At 35.3% G+C, this 23,061-nt stretch overlaps 1 protein-coding gene across 1 annotated transcript; it reads left to right on the top strand.

The window, feature by feature from the left end:
- Window positions 1-669: 669 nt before the first annotated feature.
- On the top strand, window positions 670-22,893 carry LOC135686993 (3-hydroxy-3-methylglutaryl-coenzyme A reductase 2). The gene is made up of 23 exons (XM_089114345.1): window positions 670-859; window positions 1,960-2,080; window positions 3,950-4,043; window positions 5,130-5,220; window positions 6,300-6,402; window positions 9,068-9,174; window positions 9,782-9,931; window positions 10,570-10,646; window positions 11,048-11,072; window positions 11,817-12,002; window positions 12,524-12,639; window positions 14,030-14,111; window positions 14,775-14,933; window positions 15,134-15,219; window positions 15,723-15,794; window positions 16,626-16,731; window positions 17,260-17,366; window positions 18,147-18,210; window positions 18,328-18,468; window positions 19,460-19,542; window positions 20,071-20,146; window positions 20,855-21,006; window positions 22,677-22,893. Exons 1-23 carry the CDS (start codon window positions 698-700, stop codon window positions 22,717-22,719), a joined length of 2,403 nt encoding a protein of 800 aa, XP_088970471.1. The 5' UTR covers window positions 670-697; the 3' UTR covers window positions 22,720-22,893.
- The last annotated feature ends 168 nt before the right edge of the window (window positions 22,894-23,061 follow it).

Here is a 23,061-nt window from a genome sequence, read left to right as displayed (position 1 = left end):
AAGGGGGGCCGGGGCCCATGGCCCCCCATTTTTTGCAAAACAATAGAGCTTTTTCTCAAAATTTGTTGTAGGGCCAAATGTTTCCCTGCCCCCCCCTTTCCAACATGTGTCGGAGCCCATGCAACAACTGATATTGGAAAACATTTGGAAGAAGTTGGGGCTATGCCCCCGAGGCTTTTAGAAACGAAACCTTTTCGATACAGGGGTTAACTGACACACCAAAATATGTAAGCAGTTTTAGAATACTGATAAAAAACCTGTTTTCGGCCACTGGCTTTTTGGGCCAATTATTTTATGAGTTCCCGTGTGTTGTATGACAAATTATATTTCGGTAACTTGATAACTTTAATGTGTTTATAAACCATAATTAAAAACACAAATACACGATCACAACTTGGTCCTAGAACTCTCGCTGCCCTCCGGCAGCCTTCTCAGTAAGAATTCCAATCAGTAAGATTCAAAGATAAGCTTCAAAGGATTTGGGATTTCAAGAAATTGTTGGTTCATAGACATATAATAATGCCGATTTCGTGTTTTTTAGCTCATAGTCTAGTTTTTACTGTCAAAATAATGTAGTTTATCTGAGATGTCAAGGATTCCCCTTGTTTTAGAAGTATGACGTAATCACGACCTCGCTGTTGAGTTCCCAACTCACAAAACCGCCTCGTTTGCAATTCGTTACACAAGATGCAACAACATGGAGGACGTCTGTAGCAGAAACACCTTTCGTTTTGTGAAGAATCTTATGAATTATCCTTTAGAATGTTTGCTTTTGTACGTTTCAGTCAGTATAGGATGTTTTTCTATTAAAGGAGGGTTACCAGGCTTTGAAAATTCCACTGATGGGAGCATTGGAAAGGTAAGTTTTGAGAAGGGCTAACGTTATATAATGGCGTCGTTCGTAGATTAAACCAGAACTGTCTGAAGGTAATTGTACGTATACAGTGATGATGATTTGTTTTTGAGTACTTTGAAAAATAGAAAGATTTTATCATATTAATTACATTTATGATAAATAGAACTTTGTTTGTCATGATGAAGTTGACAGACAGTGTCCTTCGTGCTGAGCTTCAAGTTGGTTGATATTTTTAGATTAAAAACAACGCAGAGATACAAGATTAACTTTTTAGGACTTTCAGGATCTTAAAGATTCAGATTTCAGCTGTAGGATTATTTGTCTTGTTGTGTATTAAATTCAGAAGCTGATCATGAATGATAATAGCATAAGATATCTAGATAGGCCTATAATCCTTTATTCATTTTATGTATTTTTGACTTGAGCTTATGCACATTTTGGTATGGTATTATATGTAACTTATGGTAATATATGGTAATTATTTGGAAGGGTACTGTATGTATTTTCGAATCTGTATACCATTTAAATGTATTTTTGTATATGATTACTTACTGAACATGATGTTATGTTAAAATAATTTTACCAAGTTATATTTTGTCAAAATGTTATAATTTTATAACAGGGGTTTTCATAAAGGCTCACATTTTAAAGTAGGCATCTATTAGTTTACTAAAGTTTGTATAGTCTTATTAAAGTGAGGATGGAAGTAGGCAGGGAAGGTTTGGTGATCAAGTGGCGGACATTGCTGGTTGCCAGCTTCTAATGAAACCCTGTTAGATGCAGACAGATGACACAACTTTCTTTGTATATGGAAAAGACTGAGAAAGTTATAAGTTTTCAAAGGAACAGTTTCATGGTTTCAATTTTGCAATATGTCCTAGTTTTTATATCAAATCAATATTTTGAAAATCTAGCTATGTCTTATTAATGTGTATTAATCAGCTTCTTGGTAACACACGCAGTGCTTGTAACAAAACTTTGAGCCTGACCTCTTGAGAACTAAAGGAAGGATTCATATGTGCCTGAAACTTCCCAATTCATAACAATATTATTACTTCAACTAGTAGCCATTATGTTATTATAACTTTCCTATTTTTTTGCAGGAGTTCCCAATATATCAGAATGTCCTTTATAGTGTATTCACATATGGTATCATTATGACACATGCATTTATCCAGATTCAAAGGACACTCAGAAGGACACTTTGTCCCAAACAAGTGATAGGTATGGGATATGTGAATTGATATTAATCTCTAATCTGATTCAATTCTCTTGGGCTTTTTTGTACTTTGAAGTAAATGCTAACGTGTCCCTTCGTTTGTTCTATGACATACTTAGATTAATCTTTGATTAGAGTAACAATTCTTGAAGTTAATTTCGTTTTTTTAGTTCATTATTTTAAATTGGCCAACTTAAATACCCCCCTCTCTTTTAAGCCACCCTCTTATCAAGCAAAAATTTAAAATAAGCCCCTTCTTTATTAAGCCCCTGATATAAAAACAAAGAAGTCATGTGCATTGAGTGGGTCTCTTAACGGGTGTGATGACGATTAGATGAAATATGGCTCATATAAATATATACTCGTGTGCTTTAGAAGTCAGTCCAAATTTGTTCAGAAGATGTCCCAGGGGATATCTTTGAAAGTTTTTGAAAACATTTGTATGCCATTTTCATAACAAAAAATGCATAGTGGCATTTTTATTCGGGATGTACCGGATATCCGGTAGGCCGGATAATCCGGCGCTGGATCGCTGATTTTTTGAAAATCCGGTTCCGGCCGGATTTGTTTCCGAAATCCGGCCAGTTGCCGGATTTTCCAGAACTTTAATCATAACTAAGAAAATTTGGAAAACCAAGTCAGACTCCCTTCAACATGACTCAAGTCAGACTCCATAAAACAAGCGCCTTGAAAACAAATTTGAAATGAAAGTGCTCGTCATCACGAAACAGGATAACTGGATGATATAATTCACAAATTTGGTCCAGGGTTGCCAGATCGGCTTTTTAGGCCAAATTTTTCATTTTTGGTTTTTAGATTTAGATTGCCTGGAAAAATGGTTTTTGCTTACTACTTAAATTTGACCTTGTTGGCCTTTTCAGCAGAACGTCTAAAATTAATGAGTAATAACTACATTCATGGAATAATTAGTAGTTAACTTCAAAGTGTTAACCAAATTTCAAATTTCATCACCTAACCTAAATATTATCTTGATATTAGCAAAGGGTTTTGGAAAAAAGTAAGATTCTTATCTAAGTTAAGAAATTATCTAACAGGCACAAGCGTAGAAATATAATCAGTGCCTGCTCGATGGATTCTTGAGAGAGTTTTTGATTGGTCTTTTTATGAGCATTTTGGCTTAAATTGCTCACCAGTCTAGGCTTCGTTTGTAAATTCAATTTGGCAACCCTGAATAGGTCTCTTTGATCTTTTCGCTATACATTGTTTCGCAAAGTGGCTCAAAACTTTTTATTACTGAAAATTCTATAAATGGTCAGATTATCCGGTAGAATCCGGCCGGATATTCCACAAAGAAATCCGGTAAATCCGGTTCCGGCCGGATTCTGAAAATCCTGATCCGGTACACCCCTAATTTTTATAACATTTTCACATTGAAATATTGAAAAGCCCCCTCTCCAAAACTGGCATATGAAAAGCATGATCTCAGTATAATGAGCTCTAGTGCATTTGACACTAAGTTGAACCAATTGTTGGAATTTTAATTGTTGTTTGTAACATATCAGACTCTTTATATCTAAATTTTAACTATTAAATTTAAGTAATTAATAAAATTTATAACTAATCACAATATTTTACATAAGTTTATAACTCTGGTCTCTTTGTGGTCTTCTAGTTCAGTTTTTGCTTCTCTAATTTATGGTTTTTTAGGTCCCTAATTATTTAAACCCTTTCCTTAGAAAATGATCAAAAGGCTCAAACAAATTAGATCATTAAGTTTTAACCAACTTTTTGGAATATTTTGCCACCTTTCTTCTTTCACAAAAGAATTTTATGAGATTAGATTGTATTTTATAAGCAGACCTACTAGAAAAACAGCTCCTTGTAAACATTCATTTTTGTTTTTTTACTTTTAGCTATTTTATCCGTTCATGGCATCTTGTCAGTGGTTACTTTTCTGTCATTGTCATTTCTGTGTACCAGGAGGCCTGATTTCCTTATCATATATAGGTAAGATTTACAGTGTTTTGGTGTTTCTTTTTATCTAGCAGACAGCTTTCTCTTAAAGGCCTTTGACATGCATAAGTACAGCAAATCCAAAAATAACTTAGGCCAAATTGATCAGAGCATGCGCCCAAGAATGGAATTGGAAACTGCTCATGGAAACCACTGCGCGCTGCTCTAGGATTTCACTGATTTGCAGAAAGATAGAAACTGTTCACATGTTTTTCTCTGTGCGAAATTGGTCAACTGCTTGTGGTCGAGCAGCGGTAAGTCACTTTTACCTGTGTCAAATGCCTTTAATTATCATTGCCACGAGGCAACATTTGTGGGTGAAATGTTTGCAGACAGTGTTCCTTCAACAGTGTTGCCAAGAGCAAACATTCCTGAGGAACAACATGGACAAGATGTTGAGAACATGTCAATATCTGGTCCCAACTTCACTGGTCAACATTGGGTACAATGTTGGAATAAATGTAGCCCATCAAGGTTGACTCATTTATAATGACCTTAAGTGGCCTGAATATTTTGTTCATGGTTCTGTAAAAAATTTTTAAATTTCAAAAAATGTGTGATTAAAAATCATTGATTTTAATTTGGAGCTGTTGTATGAGTATATTTTTGTACAATACATTTTGATTTTTCCATAGTTTGAAGTTCACTTTTTTATTGTTCATCAAGGAGACTTAAAATCTTACATTTATGATCCCATTTTTTATTACCTTTCTCAGCAAAGTTTTGCCATCTTCTAGAATTTTGTAGAATGATCAAGCTCAATATATCAAAACAAAAACATTATTTTTTTAAAAAAGCAAACTGGTTTACTCCTTTTAGTTGGTCACAAAAATTCATAAGATTTTCAAGATGTTCATTGAAAAATGTTAATTTGCCACTCTGCGTAGATTTGTTGGTCGCAAAGTAGCAAAGGATTGATGCCTCATGTTGAATATGACATGAGCAATGCATTTAGTGTTAAAATTTGATTTCATAGAGCTTTGGAGGCTTTTTGCATTTTAATAATTTCAACCCAGGCAAAGAAAGAATCACAATGCTTTGCCTTGATAGTTTAATTACATTTCACTTTTGACTTCATAGGTTTGCGATCCCTACATTTTTGTTTCTTATGGATTGGAACAGATGTAGCAAAGCTGTTTCAAGTGTAGCTGGGAAATTTTATTTTGATAAGGTATGAATTTTCGATTGTTGAGTCTAGAGCCTTTCTTTTTTCATTTTGGATTTCACAAGATTGTATTTGGATATCAGTTTAAAGACGCACAACAGATATAAATATGGCTTGACCCAGGGGCCTGGGCAAGCTGAAATTGTCAACCAATAAGGATTGTTAATGAGGATTTGCATGTGTTATTTTTGCATGGTTTATGCTGTTTTTTGAGTCAAGCAATCTTGGAAGAAAGGTAACAATTTTTTATTTGCAGTGTTTTCATTGCTTGATAAAACCATTTAAATTTAAGAAGACCATCAACCAAGAGTTTCTTTGTTGACAATTGATGATTTCATGTGAGCAGTTTGTACTAGAACTTGTCAATAATTGAGCTGTTTTTAACAACTTTACATTTTGTTTTTAATCTAAGTGATGTAATTTGATAATGTTTATGACAAATGCATTTGAGTCTAGTATGCCCACTTTTTGATAGAACAAAGAAATTCCCATTACTGGTTAAAAGCAGGTGTTATAAAGCTTGAGTTAATTTATAACAAAAAAATGCAAAGGTACCATAATGCGATAGTAATCATAATTATATTGAAAAAAAAATTTTTTCATTGCTAAAAAAGAAAAGTTTTATTTTCTTTCTTTAATTTATTTGACAGTGCTCAGTGCGGTTTATTCTTGATGCATCAAGGTGTTCCATATTTGTTATGTGTTATCAACTTTTTGCTGAAAGTATTCCACTGGAGTCCACCAAGCAGTTTGCTATATTGGCCTCACCATTATTTACATACAACAAAGAAAAGGCCTAGTCTGTTATTTGTTGATGACATTAAGTTCTACATTATAATCATTTAGCAAATAAGAAACACCGCAATACGCAGAGAATAAACAACAATAAATACACATAAATCAGTGAAGGCTAATATTTCACCCTGGCATACAGGGCTTCATCAGAGCAAAAGTAAATTAAATTATAATCATTGCCTATTTTTGATGTATGTTGGCCTGTTACTCTAACTAAGAGCTATAAAAGCTTATGCACTTAAGTCATTTATAATTCCTTTTGTTCATTGATACAGAACATGTTTTTCTAGGTTCCAGATGCAAGGATTGCTGAAACTTTTTCCCATTATGGATTGTCACTGTTATCAGAGTCATCTTTAGAGGGGTTGGTTCTTGGCTTTGGTCTTTCATCAGGTACTTTTTATGTCTTCATATCAAAAGAAGAAATATCATTTAGAAGCAACTGGTTGTATCTAGTCAACTGAGAAATATAATTATCTACAGCATAAAAATTATAAAAGCTTATCTTCTATTGAATTTTTACATCTTTGTTAGCTAAAAGTTAATTTGTAGGGTAAAGTTGTAAGAACACTGAAATGTAGCAAATCATACTAATTCAAATCAATTTCAAACATTGTTAACAGAACTTATTCTGCTTTAAAACTTATCATGCTCATAAATTTCTGTTCTGCACAATTTTATGAATGGAATACGATGCCAATATGTTTTCAGTGAATAATTTTATTGTACCAAAAACTATAATGGCAACATGTTTTGAATAATTAACAGACTCTGGTTTTTGTTTCGTCCATTTAAATAATATTTTATCAACAGAAGGAGGTTGTTTTCACTCTAAGAGTCCAATGGTCATATTTTCTGTAGGCATGCAGCACTTATTAGGTTATCATAACAATACCTCCCGTGTACTTGAGTTTCTGATTGTCCTGTCTCAATCCACAACTGCGTACATATTTTCTAGCTTCAAACTTTTGTCCTTGTTCTGGTGTTGTTTCTAGGTCTTGGGCATGGGAAAAAGCAGTTCCTTTATGCACTGTAAACAATTCTGCTTAATTCTGCCATCACAAATACTATGGTTAACTTTGTCATCCTCCAGTTCTAACCACGAACCCATTAAATTGTTATTTCCAAGCAAACAAGCATGCAAGATCAACAATCTTACTGTTTGGAATCTGCTTCTAGAGCTTAGAATCTAAATATGTTTACAGCTGTTAGCATTTAGCAACTGGTTATACATATTGAGTACCTGGAGAGAATGTGAAAAATTTTTAGTAATTAGTTTACTGACTAAAATTATAAACCTTTTGTATGCACATGAAAAAAGTGCTGCTACTATATGACTTATAACTCGGCTTAGGAGATGGACAATCAGCAGTTCAAATAGACATTGACAGAAAGTGGACTTGATTTTCATTAAATGATGTCACTATGAACATTTTTGCTGTAAATTATTCGTGCTCCAACACTGTTTTGTTTGCCAGTTGCGAACATCTATTTACACAAACTTAGGACGTCCACCTACAGACTGGTGCTCTGGGTTTCCTGGGGCAAGATTTGCCATTGCATATAAAGGAATTTCGATCTCTAGATTATTTTGAAAGGGATGGAAATCAGTTTCCATGCAACTGTATATTATATAAAGACTTGATTGTAAATTTAGGTTATATTTAGTTTTGATTATTATAATTATCGATAATTTTGTTCAACTGATGGTTGGTATGATTGGCCTAGTTGTTAGTAATTGTTTTTATTATTAAAGAAAGTAATTATTATTATTATTATTATTATTATTATTAAAATTTCCTGGAACCTGACCATCGCTGATTTAAGCAAGACATGGGTGACAGAGAATCTAGACAATGTTGTTTCAAGCTTTGTTAGACAATGGCTCGAGCTGCCAATAAGTGCTTCACTAAGTAGCCTCGTCATTCCAAAATCGAAGTTTGGCATCAATCTCATTCTTCCATCTACCAAGTTCTTACAATGCCAAACAGTTATCCGCAACTCTTTAAGACTGTCCCCAAACCAAGAGATTCGCTCTTTATGGAAAGACTCTAGCACTGGTACAAACATACAATATGACGTTTATCGCAACACCAAACAAGTTCTCAAATCCATCCAAAGTGAACACGAAAACCGCATTGAAAACGTTCTTACATCTCAAGGATTTATTATCTCGTGCATCTTAAAATTTGCTTCTAAGGGAACTAATCAACTTTGGTCTAGTGTCCAGCAAAAGTTACCAAAAAACATTTACAACTTTACCATCAAATACCTAAACAACACTCTTGCCACTAGGAAAAACCTCTGCAAATGGTCAATTACTCAGTCATCTGCCTGCTCTTTCTGTCTCCAATCAGAATCATTACAGCACATAGTCTCTCGCTGCAAGAATTATCTTGAACATGGTAGGTATACCTGGAGACATGATTCTGTACTTCTATATTTGGCTAAAAACCTTTCAACACCTAGAAACAGCTCACTTTACGCCGACCTGCCTTCATTTCTATCACCTTCTTTAATCACAGGCGACTCCTATCGACCAGATCTTGTCTTAATAACTGAAGATCGAATCCTTTACATGCTAGAGCTTACTGTTGGGTTCGAAAGCAACATCGACGAAAACAGTACACGAAAAGCTAGGAAATATAGCGACCTTATCAAGGAACTGAGCCCTGCCTATAAACGTGTTACCTTTGTTAACCTTTCTATGAGTGCCCTTGGCATTCTGGGAACCTCATCTACCTCTCTCTCTGACATGCTACACCAACTTAATTTTGACTCAAATCAAACTAAATCCATCTTGATGAAACTCATGAACATTTCTATCCGCTGCACCTACTATATCTTCTGTCGTCGAAACAAACCATGGCTAAGCCCCGAACTAATCGACTTTTAAATATTGTAATGCAGATAAGCCAATTATATGATGCCTGTAAAAGCGAGTCGTATAATTGTAAATTTAAAATGTATTCAATGAAAATGAGATGTTTAAAAAAAAAACTTGATATTTGCCTTTAAGTAATTATTATTATTATTAATATTTAATATTTGCCTTTAGGTATTGCCGAAGTGGAGGTTCTCTGTACATTTGCTTGTCTTGCTATCATCACATCAATTACATCATTTTTCATTTTGCTGCCAGCCGTAACTAGCATCTTTATCCAAGTGAGTGCTTAGTATTTTTCCTTACATGTTTCTGCCTGCTTTCACAAGGCTGATCACCAATCACAGACCAAAGGGCCACTTTTTCATGAAGTGATATGCTCATTGGAAAGTGTATACAGTACGATACTAGTCAGTTACTTCTGTATATGTAGGCTTGTTCATCTGATACTACTCAAATATAAAACATTAGATGACTGGCCGAGCCTGGCCTGGTCGTCTTTTCATCTAGCAGTTTTCAAATCGATCTACATACAAACGAAAACGCCGCTATTGCGTTGACAGAAGGAGTTCATTTTCTATCTTGGACTCCAGTGGTAATTTTTCTATAGGTGCATGGTCTGATTGGGCAACTATACCGGTCTTGTGCTCGCGTTTTTTAGATTGACCTATTTCGAACCACAACTGGGTATATATTTTCCATCTTGTTTTTTTGGAACCTTATTCTGAAATTTTATACTCGACGAAAAAGCTTTTAGCTAATTTGCTATAAATAAAATGTTTGCTTTTTTTCAAAGCCATTTTCAGATAAATAAATCGATGTTATCTTAAGCTACATTCAAATTATAATTCTCGTAAACGAAGCAACCATTTTTTTTATCACTTTTAGTTGAATGAAAATTCATCCGATTCTGAGAAGGACAGCATGGAGGTGACCAATCAAGATGAGAGGATAACGTACAAGAGGTTTCTCAGCAGTGAAAACGAGGCGACTGGTTATCGAAGCAACCCTCTTGCAAATCACCTTAGGTTTATTATGGTAAGTTGTATTTCCAGAGATTTGGGCTTTGTTTTAAGAACGTGACAAAACAGTACAGTTTGTAGAGCAAAAACGCTGGTCACGGGTTTGAGTCCTGCCTTGGTCACGTCACACACGCACATTTTCTCTCAGTATGAGTTGCATGTTCAGGAGGGTTACCTTATCCTCACACCAGGCTTCGACTAGCTCCGTGTTTGATAATTTGTAAAGTATACAAGAACTGGAGGGATTTTTAAAGAAATGATTAATTTTTTTGCAGCAGAAAAATGCAGTTTTCTAAATTTGTCAGTAGACTTTTTGCATACGTTGTTTCTCTCCAAGCTAGTCTGTTTAATCTAATACTACGTCGGAAGAAATAAAAATTTCTGTATTAATGGCCTGTCATAAAGTGCTCGATGTCTTATAGGCGGAGCTGTAGACATTTTTGTGTGTAGGTCAAGATGGTTCTTAGTTGCAACTTTGAGTTTGCGCCTAATGCAATAATCGTAAAATAAAGTAAATGTTGATTTCTAAATGATTTTGTTTCTTTGATTTGTAACTTTGATTATTCCGGCTTAAAACAGATAAAAAATGTATCGATTATTTACCGATGAATGCTGGATTATTTCGTAAGAAGTGATTTGATATTTTGTTTCTAGTGTGTTGGGCTATTCATCGTTCATGTGGTTAATCTTTCTTGGCATGTTGTACATCGTAACAGGGAATCTAGTGAGAAGTAAGTATTTTGAGATCTATTTAAAATTCAAAGTGTTTCTTTTGCTTTGGATTTGAGAGCATTCGGTTGGATGTGATAACATGTCCTTCTGTTTTAAGCATTTTGAGCAACTTTGAGTAGCGTTTCCATAACCAATAGAACTGCTGTTTTTTCTAATTCGTTGAGACGTTAGTCCTGCGTTGCCGATTAGAAAAAGTAACAATTTCCTATTGTTTAATCCAGCCAATCAGGTCACTACACAGTTTCAGCAGGTAATTTTAAACAAAAGCTTAATTCCCCAAACACCGAAGTTAGACCTCTTCTTGTTTGACATCCACACTAGCATTTTTGCTCACGTTTTTTCTTTACATTAGCATTTTTTCCTTTGTTTCCTTTCATGAAAATTTAATTCTTGATTTCAGATTGCATTGGCTTTCGCTTGAACAGGTAAATTTCGAATTTAGTGACAATAATTTTCCAGACAGCCAGTACCGTTAATAAGATTTAATGACAAATGTATTAGGCCATGCTTTCAACCATCAATTTGTTAAAAGAAGCTGGGTTGAAAGATAACTTAAAGTATTTAATGCTGAATCAAAAGTGGTGTCATGTTAAGATTATGCCCGTGGTTCTAGATATAACAACTGACAGACAGGTCTGAGAAATGACAAATTTTAGAATTCACTGAATGTAATAATTGCAAAATGAACATCCATAGTTTCTCTTCATCTAATTTCCACCATTCGTTGTTTTTATTTGTATGGAGTCAAATGCATTTTCAAAGATGATTAACTTTTGGCATGGTTTTTAAGGAAGCTGACAAAATGGTAGTTTCTCGCGGGCATATCTCATATCAGCTGTTATGACAACAGTCAATCTCTATCTAAGTATGAAACCAAGCCTCGCTTAAAAATTGTTTTAAAATATGCTAATTTACTCGAAAATTAGCATATGTCAAACTATAATTTCAAATAAATTTTTCCCATGCACAAGTTGGACGAGTACAAATTAAAAGACATTTTACTGATCCCATGAGATTTTTATTATGTGAGCTTCTCTGGATATTATCCTTTGATCATTCAAAATTTCATTCCCATAAGACGGCTGGAAGAATGTATATTTTAACATAATCTTTCCCCTGATGAAAAAAGCTATCGTAAATGTTGATATTCGGTTCTTTTTCCATTCCAGCTTTTCGCGTTATCGCTGGTTGCTAATTTTGCATTTAAATATCTGCTGCATGAACTCAGGGAATCGATCGAGACATCCGCTGCTGGAAGGAGAGTAAGGACAATATCGAGTAGCAATACGCCGGTGACAGAAAGCCCAGCAGTGGCTCAGCAACCTCCATCAAGGGAGTTAAATATGATGGAAAAGGTAGGTTGGAGTGTTGATAAGTCTGATCGTTTGATTCTTTGATGTTCTGTTTCTCGATTATGTGTTTGGTCGATTTGTCTGATATTACGATCGTCATCAATTTGTCGTGGACCCTGGTCTATAAAAAGACTGGATCGAGCTTCTAATGTCTTAAAATAACAAAGTTTGAAACCCGCTCAATTACAAAAGAAAAAGGAACTCCAAAAAAAAGCGGCAAGCCATTTCTAAAAACCAATGTTTGAATGATATAGAGATAGAAAAATTGTTCTCGAGTCGCGATAGAAAAAGAACAAAACAGATTAAAACGTTGTTAGGAGCGATAGTAAAGACCCTCTCCTCGGATGGGCTGTTCTGGGGCCCTCTTTTCGGATGGTTGCACTCGGTCACAATCTTTGAATATCAGTTTGAGCTCGATCTACTCTTTTTTATAGATCAGAGCTCGAAGACTGCCTCTTTCAAACTTTCATGATTTGTTTCCAAATCAATTTTTTAATTTGTTTGTCAATGATTTTATTCAACAGAAAGGCATTGAGCATTTATCAGATGATGAAATTGTTTCTCTGATCGAGTCAAAACAAATCGCTATGCACAGCTTAGAGACTGTCTTGAAATCTTTCGACCGCGCCGTTGAATTGAGGTATGTATTCGGCTTTGACAACTTGTTTTCTGTTCGTCTTGTAGTGCCAAATTGTATGACACCTAATGTTGCGAAATACCGCTAAATTATGTCCATCCTTGGAATCCATTGGTAATGTTTAATAGGCAAGCGGCACTAATTGGGCAAGCTCAACAGTCATGTGGTCGCGTTTATGATTGGCCTATTTCGATCCACAACCTGGTATTTACTATTCCTAGCTTAACTTTCCGATCATTATTTTGGCTTTTTATACTCAGAAGAGTGTCAGACGTAAAGCTGAAGTATGTTTCAACCCTTTTTAAAGCCATTTTAAGATAATTCCTATACTATCAGATACGAAGAATTTCATGGTACCATAGAAAACTAGTGTATATCTCTAAACGCTCCCAGATCTATGTTATGATTCTCATTAAGCACAAAGTACGAGATTCTTATTACTACTTAATAGCGTTAAATTCTACTTTATGCCACTAAATAATTCCAATTTTAATATTACTAATTAATTAGTAAATACGTCAAACAAAAACGAGATATCAAATACTTTTGTACTTTGTAGAAAAAAACGTAAGTATATAACGTACGATAAAGCGATGACATACGAACCAAAGAATAAGCCCCATTATATGCAAGAAAGAGCAAGGAAATATGGGGCGTTTATGTTGCTCAAAGAATTCCTGAAACTTTCCCCCTCTTTTCACCGTATATCCTGATTTTCCAGTTTTTCAAGAAAATGTTGAATGTAGGAATATAAGTTTGAGCAATGATCTCTTAATAATACCCTTTTTCAGGCGAAAAATCGCAATAGCTCTCAAATTATTGTAAACTTGCTTATCAAAGAACAGTTTCTTTTGTTTTTTAGAAATTTTTGTCCGCAATCAGTGTTGATTTTCCTGTTGCTGTCACAATTCTCAAATTTTCCTACCCAAATCTGAAGAAGTTGCAAAGACAACTTTTGATTTTTATGCAAATCACAGTGATTTTGAATCTTTTTAGAACGTGAATGATTTTGCTAACAATTTGAGATAATATTTCAAAAATTTAATTGGGTTCATATCCCAACTTTTTTTCCAAAAATTTCTATCCCCCTACAAATTATCCTCAAAAAATTTCATGCCCTTGTAAGTTTGCTTCCACCCCATTACCAGCCAGACTTAATGACAGCTCCCTAATGAAATGCTTATCAATGAATAATGACATAAAAACGAGGGAACCCATTCTTAGTTGACTTTGAAGGCTCTGAGAACGTTATTTAGGCCTATTGGAAATGCTCTTAAACTCTGTTCTTATACAGAATGACACGAAAATCTTTATTTAAACGGTGGCTTCGTTTTTTTGTAAAATAACGTTTGTATGTATTTTTCACAACCTTTTTGCTGTATTTGTTGCACAGGAGGACGGTCATTGGAAGACGCTTGCGTGGAAATGCGCCATCATTGAATAACCTTCCTTGGGAAACAATGGATTATTCGAAGGTGAGGTTCATGATCCAGATTCAGAATCGCTCTATATTAAACTGGTATTGTTTTTAACACAACATTATCAAGAAGCATTATCTTCCTATTTGAAATTGGGACTGTATTGCTACAGCTAAGTTATTTCTCCAAATCTGCTAATCCAAATTTTGACTTAAGGTATTGTAAAATCAATGAAATATAAGCATTTTCTGTCTACATCAAAACAAAGATCCCAATTGCGTAGAAAAAGAGAGTTGGTTGTTTTTTTTGGAATATGTTTAATTTGATGAGAGTTAAGCGGTTGCCGATTGTTAAAAAAACAAGGAAGCAATCAAATGCACCATTTTCCTCTCTTTTTACTTTCAATCTGCATCTAAACAAAATTTCGGCTTTCTTTTGGCCATTATCCGAAGTTTTTTCTATGTTTTCGCTTTTCCGTGCTGCCTTTAAAGTAAGCTTTACGTTTACCTGCCGCTATTCTGTAAGTCTTGATCTTTGACGTTCCTTAGTAGATTAGCGATTTCTCTCTTATTAAGTCATATTAGACTAATGATTAATTTTAGTATTTTGAATTTCTACACATTTTTGCAAGGAAAGCAATCCCAACCGACTGTTTGAGCTACAATTTTAAACCAAAAATATATTTTTTGAAATGATGAAAGCCATTTTATTCTACCTCAGGTCCACGGTGTCTGTTGCGAAAATGTCATTGGCTTCTGCCCTGTGCCAGTCGGCTTTGTCGGGCCATTGCTATTGGATAAAAAGCAATACCACGTGCCAATGGCTACAACTGAAGGCTGTTTGGTTGCCAGCACAAACCGAGGCTGTTCGGCCCTACGAGTAAGTTCTTCAGAAATTGCAACCTCGTTTTCAAAAGGCACCTCGGCATCGGCCTTAGCCATAGGAGCAAAAATGACATTATAGTTCAAATTTCACAAAGTCTTATTTTTAAACTTTCACCACTATTATAATTGTTATTAATCCTTTCTTTTACATTATTAATTAGCTATACAATTCAATATTATCTTGTCCTTTTTAAGATTGCAGGAGGCGTTTCCAGTTTTCTTTTGGGAGATGGAATGACCAGAGGACCAGTTGTGCGATTTCATTCGGCAAAAGAAGCCAGGTGAATTTTTTTTCGATGTCAACTTTAAAATGTAAAGACAATTTAACTGACAATTTAACAGCAGTTTTCGTCGCACAGTTTGCAATAGACCTCGGACTATGATTCTCTTGCATCCCAGAAAAAAACGTGTATTTATGGACCAAATTCTGACCAGTTTGGTTTCGGGGCTTTTGGAAGCTGGGGGCTTCAGCTCTCCAAATGGCCTTCTAGCAATGCTTTATTTTCTCCACAATGAAATCTTGAATGCGAAATTACAGATTCTTTAATCTTCAGTATCTCAAACCTTCTCCCGTCATGAATTTGTTTCTAACTGCCTCGAAACCTTGTTGAATAGAATTGATCCAGGTCTAATTTTAAAAATTCAGTGAAAAGATATATCGCTTTTGGATTTTGGATATAAAGATTTATCATTGAGCTATGACTTGAACTTTTGTGTGTTAAATTGAACGTAATGTCGTCCTGTGACATTAAGTCATCAAACATTTGTTGATCTGTCATTTTAGCGAGCTCAAGCACTGGCTGGATATGCCGGAAAATTACTCAAGAGTAGAAGAAGCTTTTAACGTCAGTAGTAGGTAGGTTGGTTGTAAATGACTATTTCATATTTCGCGAAGGCGAAAGGATCGTCGTTTCAGGGCTCTATGATGGCCTCGGGGAAGGGGGGGGTACCTATGATGGCCTTGGGGAGGGGGGGTACTTTAATAGGTTTTGAGGTACGAGAACGTGCCATAATGTAGAGGTACATCTATTCTTAAATGTGCAGAATTATTGTGTTCGGATTTATGGGTACCATTTTGGGAAAATATTGCAAAATTATTAGGATGGAAATTTGACATTATGAATGTCCACTTAGAAATAAAAGTATAGGATATGTGTAATATTGATGTTTTGGGGCAAAGGACATTCAAAATTTCTTCGATGATTTTGTTGTGATTTAGGAATGTTATTTGCCTTGCGGAAGTTTGGGTATAGTTTTTATCATGTTTGCGGAATTATGAGTCACATTTTTCAGACATGTGCTTGTGCCGAATAATGGGTCCAAATTTTGAATCAAAATGGAACGTCCCCTTCCAAAACTAGGCTTAGTTACCCCCAATAACTGAGACCATATCCTAGATTTTTTGAAAATCTCTTATAACGATTCACCTGACAGTTCGAATTACACAGAGTGTTTGGACAAAGTTTGTGCTGGCAACTTTGGACCGGTCTTGTGCTGACAAAGTTTTTTTGTTTTCTTACAAGTCAGCAGTTGATCTATAGGTTATGTAGTCAGCGAGCCAGACCACAACACGCTTCCACAATACCTAGCCCTACTTAACGTCTCTAATGTATTTCATTGTTTGCCTCAAAAACGCAGGTGTGAAATAGCCTCTTTCGAGTGAACGAACCTCTCTTTCTATTGACAGGTACACTGAACTGAAATCTGTAAAATGCACTGTGGCAGGTCGTTTGGTCTTCCTGCGCTTTCGGGCAATCAGTGGAGACGCTATGGGGATGAACATGGTTTCCAAGGTAACAAATTTTAGCCTGAAGAAAAAGGCTAAATAGGCCGTTCGCTGGATTCCTCTGCTCTGAAATTATCGTATCTGAACTCTTTAAAGTCATTCTTTAGCAGTATTTTCATATAGCTAAAGATGAGAAAAACTCGTCTTGAAACGTCCATTTGATTCAAATAACATGGCCTAGTCGAATTCATAATCCCTTCTTTAAGCAGCTTAATCTTAATCTTCGCTCAAACGCTTAATCTTCAAATGATAAATATTTTCATCGAAATATACCACACTAGATTTGTCCTTCACTAATTGAAATTTATTTACATTTTTCTGTACTGGTTGATATATTAAAGTAACTGTAAGTTGCTCAACATCTTGCAATGTAAGGTACGATTTAAATCCTCTTTACGTGACCTCTTGGCCAATCAATGAACTTGTGATTTGTATTACGCTTTCTGATTGGTCAATTTTGATTGACAGATGGTTAAGGTTATTCTCGTAGTATCTGTCGATTGCCTCTGATAATTATTTTATCTTGGTGTCTTAGGGAACAGACAATGTGCTTCGGTATTTGCAAATCAAGTTCTCTAACATGGAGATCATCAGTGTCAGTGGCAATTATTGTACCGATAAAAAACCATCAGCAATAAATTGGTATGTATGACTAGAAACTGGCCCTCTACGAAATGAAATTGGGGCAAATACTTCGAGGCTATACAATTCAAAAGTCAGATTTATCAAGCTCCACTTAAATTAATTAACTTTCTTATGGTGTTGTGATTTGCTCGCTCGTCTCATCCACTCTGCAGCAAATGGGTATCCAAGGGCAACATTAAAGGCCGTGAGTGTAGCGAGGCATCATCATGCTGTTGGGGTCCAGACCAAGTGCTGGACTCGCTATTACTTTAAAATTATGTCTCCTACCAATCCGCAGTTTTTACCCGGAGTTATGTCTGGTTTTTATGATTATGAGAATATTGAAGAATATTCAGTTATCTCTAATCTTTTCCCACCACGGAATTTTCTTCAGGCATGTGAAATCCAAGAAAATATATTCTCACTTGACATAGACCCGTTGGCATACAGTAATAAAATCTGAACTGCTTTAATGTGGCGTTTGCAGCCCATTTTATCATAGAAAAAGATGACATTTTCATATTTTAAGCTCTCAGTGATTTCATAAATATAAGGCAGTTCTCCTAGTTTTCTTTGTGAAGTTTACGTTTTTTAATCAAATTGATTCTGTCTGTTTGTATTAAGACTGGTACTTAAGCAAACTTTTTATCAGATTTATGGTATCAAGATCTTATAATTCATGTTCATTATTTGATAAAAGTGGGTGGTGTATCATTTTTTATCAAAAATTTGTTGACCTTTGATTGTTACTTTGTATAAGGCACGGGATTGATTCTAAATATTTTGTTTTTATCTTAGGATTGATGGTAGAGGAAAATATGTTGTTTGTGAGGCTGTTATTCCGGGAAGTGTAGTCAAAAAGGTAGGTAACTTGTATTTAGGCCATCAATTATTATTCTTGTTTTGTGGCGCCCAACTTGGGTGGAAAGAAAGAGGTATTTACGTTGGCAAGATGTTCAAGGGTTTATGGCTGTTTTAGGTGCTAAAGACAACTGTTGAGTCCATATCAACAGTCAACGTAAGCAAGAATCTAGTTGGCTCGGCAATGGCGGGAAGTATAGGAGGCCAAAATGCGCATGCTGCCAACATTGTAGCTGCAATTTACATAGCAACTGGACAGGTATGTAAATGCTTTTAGATTAAAGTTTACGTCAATTAAGATTACTGTTAGCTGGTTCATTGCCATAAAGAGTTCCAAAGATGTGACTTTATAAAGGTCTTTTTTTAAGAATTTTTGAATTTTAACAGCATAACAACATAACCTAAAATGTATTATGAAATACCTCTGTGCAATGTGCAAAATAAGTTATATATGTTACAAATTGTTTGTTTGTAATCTTATTTTAAATCAAATATAATTATAAGCTACAATGCCGTAACTTGTCTAATTCGATTATTTACAAAGCATACATATTAAATCAACAATAAAATTGGTTGAGATATGGCCTAATCATCACGTTATGAGCCACGCCAGAATAACAGTGATCCATTAACAAACTTCACATCTTTCATTGGCCATTTTTCAGTCAACCACTTTTTATCGTATTGATGTAACTGATTTTGCAGTATTCGTGGTATATGTTGGTATTAATGTTGTCAATTTGAAAAAGTAGAAGTTCTAAGTTGCTTAGTCAAGTTTCATGCTGAATCCAGCAATCATATAACATTGCATATTTTATTGAGAGTTTCAAGTTTTTATGTTTTGATGATTCCCGTTCAAAAAAGTATACTTAGTAACAAATCTTCTCGACTACAATTGCACCCAACGACCAAAGGAACAGATCCCACGTTGCTAGCCGAGAGCTAGTTGAATCGAGTTTGGTACGACTAGAGTATGTTGTTTCCGTAAAACATGGGTACCCTGACTAAAATATGTTAACTAGGAGAGGTTTTAGGAGTTTAAAAATTTGAACTTAGTCTAGCAAAGCATAAACTAGCTATTTGCTCCACTGAGAAACATATGTGCTTGTAGGTAGGGTGTTTTTCGCATTTCTTGGGTTCTCTCCAAGTGTTATCATAAAGCAGGGGTTTTGATTTGAAAATATTTGTGTCTATATTGACGTTCTGTGATACATTTTAGTCCATTTATATGTTAACATGTTTTTTTCTAGGACCCTGCTCAGTGTGTTGTCAGTTCCAATTGCATAACATTAATAGAACCACACGGAGACAAAAAGGAAGATTTATATATTAGGTAATTAGTTCCTTTTGCTTATTCAGTGTGTTTGGGCATTCTTTCTTATCACTCTTTTCATAATCAGTAGCTGATCTATCTTTGATGATATTGATTATGTAGAAGAGTTTTCTTGGCGATATTTGAACTGGGAGAATTTGGATTTAGTGGAGTTCTCGTCCATTCTACTTGATTCCGTCCTAGTCTTTCGGAGCTTAAAATATTTTTATTCTCTTATTAATTAGTAAGCAAATAACATCGCTAATGATTGTTAAGGGAATTTGTTATAATAGAGATGTTTGTTGCGTGCATTGATACCCTGTGTTTGTGTTATGGCCTAGCCAACGCGTTGAAAAATCATAACGAAGCAACGTCTTTTTTATCAAGCGAAAGCACAAAGAAAAATGTAGAGGAATGTTTCCTTGACCTGTCCCTACAGCGAGGCCAATTTCGACTATATATTGAAAAGAAGACGGCCTTTACTTTACGCTATACATCCACGAAGCGTTATTGTTTAAAAAATTTAAATGGCGAGCGTTTGTTTTATAGCTGTACAATGCCATCAATTGAAGTTGGAACCGTGGGAGGAGGCACTAATCTCCCAGCCCAGGCAGCCTGTCTTGAGGTGAGAATCCATCTAGACATGAATGTTATACAGTATTTTTAGGGAGGTTCATTTACACCCGTCCTTGCAATTATCAATGAGGACAACATCGATGATGCAACCCCCGTCCTTGCAATCCAAAAGCTTGCGCAGTAAGCTCAATTATTATTGTGCATGCTCGTTTGGGCCCCTTCTTACCAAAGAAAAAAACATTACATGTGTTTAGCTTGGATTTAAAATGCCTGATATTATCTTTTTCACTTTTAATTTATATTCGTAAAGCATTGTCAAATTTTCCAATAACTGATATGATTTGAAATTACAATTTTACTGAAAGTTATACTTTATAAAGAGACATTTTAATTACCAGCGGGCACCTTCTTGCTTACGGGGCCATTGGCAATTGCCCCCTTGCTCCCATCTTGCAGGGTCTCCGACAAAGATGGGGGCTGGGGACCATGCCCCCACATTTTTGTAAGACAATAGAGCATTTTTCCGGAATTTTGTTGTTGTGGATGCAAAATTTTTCCTTTGCCCCCCCCCCCCCCCCCACTTTCCAACCTGTGTCGGAGCCCATGTCTTGGTGGGCTTGATTTGGGCACTAAATCTGCTTGCCTTTTTCGATTAATGATTCCTTGTCTGTCTGAGTCACAATTGCCTTAATGGCAGTCATTTGCAGTCATATCACTTTTGAGACGTGGTGATATTCTAGCCTCTCATTGTTTCTAGATGATGGGAATACGAGGTTGTGGCGATGTCGTCGGTGAAAATGCTAGTACGTTGGCGAAGATTGTCTGTGGAACTGTTCTTGCTGGCGAGTTATCTTTGCTGTCAGCTTTAGCTGCAGGTCATCTTGTTAAAAGTCATATGAAATTTAATAGGTAAGCAAATTTAATAAGCAAATTTCCCTCATTACAGGGTTTTTTAAGGAGAATTTAGATTGGCAGTTCACTTATGTGGGAACGACTTTAGGCTCCAATTATCATAAAAAATTTGCCAAGTTTGCTATTCTGCTGAAACTCGTGGGGTTTCGAATTGGGCTTAAAATGATAGGGAGGTGCCATTGTGGGGTGAATTTGGATCATAATCGGAAGGGTTTTCATGTCAAGCCAATATTATTTGCCATTGTATGCGTCTAATTACCCAGGGTACCAGAGCCACATAAATTCAAGAGCAAACAGATGATAGGAGTGGAAAAGCGGAGGAGCGTCTAGCCACTCCTCCGCTTTTCTGTTTGGCATTCTGTTTACGTGCTGGAAACTTTGTGGCTCTGGTACCCAGGATAGCGTCTAATAAGGAATAACTTCTTCTTTGGGTGAGGATGTTTCCTGCACATTGAGTTAGGAATTGGCTGCACAGTTCTGAGTACTTCACCTTTTGGTGGGATTTACACCGATAATTCCACAATTAGCAATGAAAGATTCCGTTTCATTTCATTTTGAATTATGTAAGCATGGTAGCCCATTCAGCAATGCTGGTTTACAAGGGGCCACGCATCTAAAATAAAAGAAAAACTAACATAAAATAAAATTAAAAAAAATAGTTATGATATATCTAAACATGATAGAATACGTTACCCAACCCCTTCTGACTCACCCTATCCACGCAGCTTTTTGTTTTCTTTTACAATATTTTTGAAATATTACAATATTATATACAATAATTCAGTTATGAAAATTAAAACTGTTCCCATACATGTACGCTAACTGTGAGAAGTTCGGAATGTATAGAGATGACGCAGCTTTCAGTCAACAGTTACCCTTCTAGGAAACCAAGCTACTTTTGCCGTGACAAATTTCCTTGTATTTATGTCAACTTATCTACAAGCTATAAGTGCTTTTAGCTACACAAATACACGCTTTTTCGTCCGCAGATTACTTTTAGACCTTTTTTTCTCTATGCTACGATATTCTGTTTGCCTTTGTGCCAACTGTAAAAACCATGCATACGTCATCATCATGATCAAAATCATCAACCATCGTTAATCATTATCATTCGTATTCATTATATCATTATCATTATCATTATCATTAACATTATATTATCATCGTTAAAGTGCCTGTGACATGATTTTTTTTATTCTCTTATTTGAAGCGTTGCACTGCTCTTATAGTAGATCTGAACTTTTTTTTGAAATAAAAACGTTTTGATATTGAAATTAAGCAAAATAGTGCGGCCTAGCCAAGTCGCTTTATCATCATTCGCCGTTCTCTTGTGACGTCATGGGAGGAACTCGTTATTTTAACAATGTAAGCGCTACCTTCAAAAATCTCATCCTCGCTGCCACTACTTTCTCTGGAAATTTCGCTAATCTTGGACCTGTTAGATTTCCCTCATTGACTACGATACAAAAACACAGGCACTTTAATCATTATCATTCGTAAGCCATCTAGTTTCATTTGAAATCACTTGCTGTTGCAATCCTTTTTTCATATACTGTTTCTATATAAATATGATATATTTTATTATTTCATATATTTTCATATACTTTAAATCCTAAAATCACTCAATATACTTATGTTTCTCTAATCACTCAATGTTTCTTTTTCAGGGCTAACGGAATGAGTTCAAGTGCAAAGTGCCCGACAGTCTGATTTGTGTTTGAGTATAGTATCGCCTGAATAGATAGTGTAATTCGTGTTATTAAAGACGTAATTCATGTTGTAATTGCTGTGAAATGTTAGCCTCTTTCGATCAAAAATTTATCCTTGTTTATGGAAGTTCTGAGTTAGTAAAACGCTGAAAATTAGAAGAATATTTATATAAAAGGTCTCTATTTTTGTACGTCTCCATTGTAGTGATGGCTCTAGATACAAACACAGGGGTGAAAGATGGTGGGGTTGGGAGAGCTAATTTACAATTGTCAACAAAATCATATCTTGTAATTGCGGAAAATCAGAATTGAACTTCCTGTACTTGAGAGAGAATGGTCCTAC

The sequence above is a fragment of the Rhopilema esculentum genome, chromosome 20 (assembly GCF_057945365.1).
Source record: "Rhopilema esculentum isolate cy_ngs chromosome 20, ASM5794536v1, whole genome shotgun sequence".
NCBI classification, from domain to species: domain Eukaryota; kingdom Metazoa; phylum Cnidaria; class Scyphozoa; order Rhizostomeae; family Rhizostomatidae; genus Rhopilema; species Rhopilema esculentum.
Note: the sequence above shows the minus strand (reverse complement) of the source record. Positions and strands in the feature narration are given on the sequence as shown.